Here is a 5,138-nt window from a genome sequence, read left to right on the forward strand (position 1 = left end):
TATAGTTACAAATAGTATTCATACGGCTTTTTGTCAGCGGATAATGGATCTGTGGACTGGATTGTCAAGTTGCACGCTCAAAAATTATACTAAAGATCCTGTATATAGACTAGTATTTCAACAAAAAATACAAGGAGAGATTCTCCATTATTATAAATTTTTCTGATACACATACATGTTCTAATTATGAATTTAGAAAATATTGATTCCCAGAAAAGAGGCTTTTTCAATCATTTCTCAATTGCTGCCTATAGCAAATTTATTGCGCACTTTCCATCATTTGTTTTATAATTAAAAGATTACAACAACCCATAAGAAAAAATTACTATAAAAATGATTATTTACATAGAAAATAAAAATTTTATTATTTTATATGAAACTCACCATTAGATAGATTATAAAGTAACTGTTCATTAGTACGAGCTACACCATCCTCAAGCTGCTCATATTGAAACTGAGGATGTCTGACAGCTGGTGTAGGACCTGTCCCTCCGACTATGAAAAGATAGTCAGTTTCATCAAGTTCCAGTGATAGCATTCCACCATAGGCTTTCTTCATCATGGACTCATCATTAGGATGCAACTGAGTCCAGCTCATGGTCAGTGTATTTAGTACACTTAAACTGTTGTGGAAACAAGTATCATGACCACAAAAGCCACCATAATAATAAATATTAGAACGAAAGGTGGTACAGTAGTAGCCCACCACTCCTAATGGAGGAGTGCCTCTTGTTAGGTGAGAGGACCAGCGACCTGTTGAAAGAGTAAATTTCTCGACTGCTGAGACCAGTTTCCTCCTTTGATGTGAATCATGAAATCGAGCAAGTGTTCTAGGTAAATCAATCTGTGCCCCTGCCCAGAGGTAGAGTGACCCTCCTACTAGTGGAGTGGAGTGCCTAGCCCTCCCTTTATAAATACCTGTAGAGGAAATAGAATAAAATTAGGAAAAGAGTGAAAGCTCGGAAAAAAGAAACTAACCGTTTTGTTCTGACATGGTGTGTAGGCGTGGTCCAGCTATCGTTCATATCATTGTAGAACTTACGTGGGTGTTGTGGTCATAACACTTGTGTCAGTTTGCATGTACCTACTACATATACATATACCTGGTAGTCTACTTCCTGTTTCATATCCAGGTCCGTTTCTAGTATCTAAATTCTTTAGTAGATCCATAGATATTGGAGTAAATGATAATTTACTCTAATATCTATGGTAGATCGCACCTTAAAAATGAACTGTTGTGCATGCATGATGCGTCGAAGATAGTGTAGAAGTTAAAGATGTGTAAATTCAATCTGCAGTCTTGATTTCTCCATAAAAACAGTTCACCTGATCTCAATGGAAATTACCAGGAAAGGTTAATTAATAATTACAGGCCAAAATATCAAGACATTCTGCTGACAAAAAGGGCAGTAGATCTAAAATGGGAATAGCCTCATGCTCAGGGTTCAGTTAACACAGGATATTGGCATAGTGCTTAAAGATGCAGTACTGTAGTACAGGGAATTTTGACAAAATTACAAGGAGAGAATCCTTGCTTTTTATAATACATATAGATGCTCTTATGTTGTATAGAAAGTTTGAGTTGATTCCAATCAAAACTGTATTTTTAAAGAAATATTAAAATTACCCAAAATTTTGGGGTGAATCCTACTTGTAACGCTACCACGTTATTTGTAGTACAGGCTTATTGGCCAAATTTTGGCAAAAATGATAAGATGGGAATCCTTCATTTTCATAATTTTTCTGATACACATACACGTTCTTATGTTGTATAGAGAGTTTGAAGTGATCCTAATCAAAATTTAATCCAAAGTCCCTGTAATACAGCAATTTTTGTCAAAAATTACAAGGTAATAATTGTTCATTTTCATAATTTTTCCTGATAAATATATACTATGCATCAACTTTGAGCTGATTCTGATGAATTTTATGATTTAAAAAAGTTGCTCAAAAATTAGGCAGATGAACCAAAGTTATCCTTTCATAAAAATTGGTTAAGAAAGAATTCTTCATTTTTGTAACTTTATCTGATACATTATGGCATGCTTTTAAGCTGTGTATCAGCTAATGTTGATTCAAATTATTTGACAATCAAATTTAGATTTTTAATGAATTTTAAAAGTTAGTAGAAATTGTGCCAACAACCGAAGGAGTTTGTCAAAAATGGCTAGGAGAGAATTTCCCATTTGTATAATTTTTACATGCTCTTGTGCTGTGTATCAACACTGTAACTTTAAGCTGTTTCTGATCAAATTTACTTTTTTATATATTTTAAGGAACTACTATTGTAGTTCTTTGTCAACTCATGAAGTATGCTGTTTAGTTCACTTAGCATGCTTTGTAGGAAAGTCTGCTCATGCTTGTAGCAATTAAGATACCAGATGAGTATATTGGTTGATCCGTATCACATGATCACAATAGATAGAATTTTGAAGCACTCATTGAGTTTGCAATAAATTATCTACAATTATGTCTGGATTGAATATTAGATGAGTTTTAATTTATATGTTTACAGAAGATTAGAAATACTTTCAATTAAAGTTACTTAATAACATTTGCAGTGCTAGCTATGCATACCGGATGATTGAAGAATTATTTCACTGATGTTCAAATAAAATTATTTCCCTGATGCCCAAATAAATGTTAATTGTGGTGATGTCAAATAGCATGACCTCTCTACTCTACATCTAGCAGGTTGCTGACCACATCAAAGGTACAGACCAATATTTAATACACTTTGCTTTAGGAAGTGCTCATAAATCTACTAAAAGAAAAAATGAAGCTGCTGGCTATGTTGTGTTTTTCTTGTCTCTATTGTTAGTTGTATTAAATTGCATGCTATAATATTCTCATTGATTTTCAACTTTAGGTATCAATGCTGCTCAAGGACTGGAGCAAGAGTGTACTAGATTCATGAGTCAATCACTGGTTGGATACAGAGCAAAGAATCTGAAAAGCAGTGCAATTGGAAGTCCTTTAACTGAGACAGTCAGAGTCTTGCAAGAGTACCAGTTCAATTGTTCATCTACTATAACCAGTCTTATATTGGGGATTGATGTAAGAGCAGGTCTTAGACTTCTTCCCAGTGTCCAGCTTTTTCGAAAAATTGGTGGCAGCAGTCAATATGACCTAGTGATTGGAAGCGAGAGAGTTATCTATTATGGGACCAATAATGTCAGCACCAGTGGAGTGTTTGAATATCCACTCAATCCTCCTATACCAGTAATGAGTGGAGACCTGCTAGCTGTATCACAACCATCTCCAGCCTTTAGTATAGTTAGAGTGCATTACATTGATAATGTTCCAGGAGTCAGATTCAGTAGCAGCCAATATGCATTTGGCACTAGAAGTGGTGTCAATTTAAACAACCCTTTAATCACCAATCAGTTGATCTTAGTATATCCAGTAACAGGTATATTTATAATGCATTCTCATTGTAAATTATTATTACTATCATTAGATAACTACTGTGTTAACAGCATCAATTCAATCACTCCTTCAATTGTTAGAAAATATGGTTTTAAAGTTCACCAATCACAAATGTTTTCCAGTAGGCGACAGTATTTATATCCTGACATGCTCTTCTCTTGCAACGGATCAGTTACTAAATGGATTTTTGGAGCTGTGGATCAGAAAAACAATCAGGATGCTTTGGTGGAATTCCAGATATGGCGTAAACAAGGGCAAGGGTCAAATATCTACAGGAAAGTTTCATCTAGCTCAATATCTTTGAATAACATTACAATGATTGGTACTAATCTTTACGAGTCTACTCCTCAGACTCCAATGCAGTTCAGAAAAGGAGATGTATTTGGTGCATATATTCCTGCGGCAAGTTTAAGTCCATTTGTGTTTTATGAACAAAGACAGAGTGGTCCAATTAATGTGTTTGTATATTCTAATAATGCACTATCAATTATAGCAGAAGAATCACTGGACTTTAATGCTAATAATTTTCCACTGGTTGCAGCAGAAATCAGTAAGTAGATATGTGATATTGTGTGATTAGGAGAGCATGATGTGCTCCTGGTGTAATTTTTTTGCACATTCCTCCAAGAGTTCATGTACTCTTAATTCCTCCATAGGGGTTTCTACTAATTCAATTAGCAACAGTATTATTAGATCTACAACCATAAACAGCATGCAGCCTGTTCTTGGAACCACTTCTATATCTATTGGTAATTATTGATGCCACTGAATATTAAATGTTATTGAACATAATTATATTGTAGCCATTGCAGCCTCTTCTGAAGCTACACCTGTAATATCAGTAACACCTACCACTAAATCATCAGTAGCAGCTACTGGCGGTGAATCATCTGTAGCAGCTACTGGCAGTGAATCATCAATAACAACTACTGGTGAATCATCAGTAACAACTAGTTATGAATCTAATGTAACTGTTTTTGTTACAACAACAGGTAGGCCAGCATAATCTATAATAATTATGCATCTTTCATTTTTCCATAGCTACACCACTCTCTTCTACATCTCAATCAACAGTGTTAGCTTTAATTATTGGAGTGATAGCGGCCATAGTATGCACTGTGTTCATCGTAATATCATTAATAATAGTGACGTGCATTTGTTTGAAGAGGAAATTACCAGCTAATATTAGATCATCTGCAATATTTTCCCCCATTCCTAACACTACTAAAAATGGCAACACAGATAACAACAGCTCATTTCCTAAAGAAAATAATGATATCATTAAGAATGGTGACTCTAGTATCATTGCCATAAATGACCCAGTGTATGAATCTATTATAAATAATATGGCATATGAACCTAATATTATTACTACGAAAAATGCAGCATACCAAAGCAGTGTTTCACAGATATCTAATATATAAAGAAGTCAATGATGAATATATATAATTATTCTTAAAAAAACATCATTATTAAACTCATACTAACTTTGCCTGATAATTATGTTTTTCTTATTCTTTTTATCCTTGATTGTTTTAATTATGATATTAAACTGAAAGCATAACAATTTACAATACTTTAACTAGTACATATGCCAATGTTCAGTAGATTGGGAAGTTCAAATTTTAGCTCATCAAGCTACATGTACGTTTTAATGCTTACATCAATTGATGTATCCTTCATAAATGCTAGTTGAGACTCGAGTCTTA

General features: G+C 34.0%; 2 protein-coding genes across 3 annotated transcripts; one reads left to right on the top strand and one right to left on the bottom strand.

Moving 5' to 3' along the window:
* Positions 1 to 349: 349 nt before the first annotated feature.
* Positions 350 to 1,495, bottom strand: LOC109590308 (uncharacterized). The gene is made up of 2 exons (XM_020006226.1): positions 979 to 1,495; positions 350 to 918 (listed from the first exon to the last, which is right to left on the bottom strand). Exons 1-2 carry the CDS (start codon positions 992 to 994, stop codon positions 365 to 367), a joined length of 570 nt encoding a protein of 189 aa, XP_019861785.1. The 5' UTR covers positions 995 to 1,495; the 3' UTR covers positions 350 to 364.
* A 777-nt stretch (positions 1,496 to 2,272) lies between these two features.
* LOC109590309 (uncharacterized) lies at positions 2,273 to 4,987 on the top strand. Of its 2 annotated transcripts, none has more exons than XM_020006228.1 (6): positions 2,273 to 2,713; positions 2,870 to 3,412; positions 3,461 to 3,979; positions 4,086 to 4,178; positions 4,233 to 4,421; positions 4,471 to 4,987. In XM_020006228.1, the coding sequence occupies exons 2-6, from the start codon at positions 2,914 to 2,916 to the stop codon at positions 4,851 to 4,853; spliced, it is 1,683 nt and encodes a 560-aa protein (XP_019861787.1). In that variant the 5' UTR covers positions 2,273 to 2,713; positions 2,870 to 2,913; the 3' UTR covers positions 4,854 to 4,987. The 2 variants fall into 2 exon arrangements, with proteins under 2 accessions (XP_019861787.1, XP_019861786.1); XM_020006227.1 differs by lacking the exon at positions 2,273 to 2,713 and adding an exon at positions 2,728 to 2,816.
* The last annotated feature ends 151 nt before the right edge of the window (positions 4,988 to 5,138 follow it).

The sequence above is a fragment of the Amphimedon queenslandica genome, unplaced genomic scaffold (assembly GCF_000090795.2).
Source record: "Amphimedon queenslandica unplaced genomic scaffold, v1.1 AMPQUscaffold_10231_Cont17334, whole genome shotgun sequence".
NCBI classification, from domain to species: domain Eukaryota; kingdom Metazoa; phylum Porifera; class Demospongiae; order Haplosclerida; family Niphatidae; genus Amphimedon; species Amphimedon queenslandica.

What these genes read in the sequence shown, in the direction of transcription:
- LOC109590309 (XM_020006227.1), top strand. Translation starts at nt 2,777, where the DNA reads ATGAAGCTGCTGGCTATGTTGTGTTTTTCTTGTCTCTATT. An exon ending in ACTGGTTGCAGCAGAAATCA is followed by an intron (nt 3,980 to 4,085) that starts GTAAGTAGATAT and finishes ATTCCTCCATAG; the next exon opens with GGGTTTCTACTAATTCAATT. An exon ending in TGTTTTTGTTACAACAACAG is followed by an intron (nt 4,422 to 4,470) that starts GTAGGCCAGCAT and finishes ATTTTTCCATAG; the next exon opens with CTACACCACTCTCTTCTACA.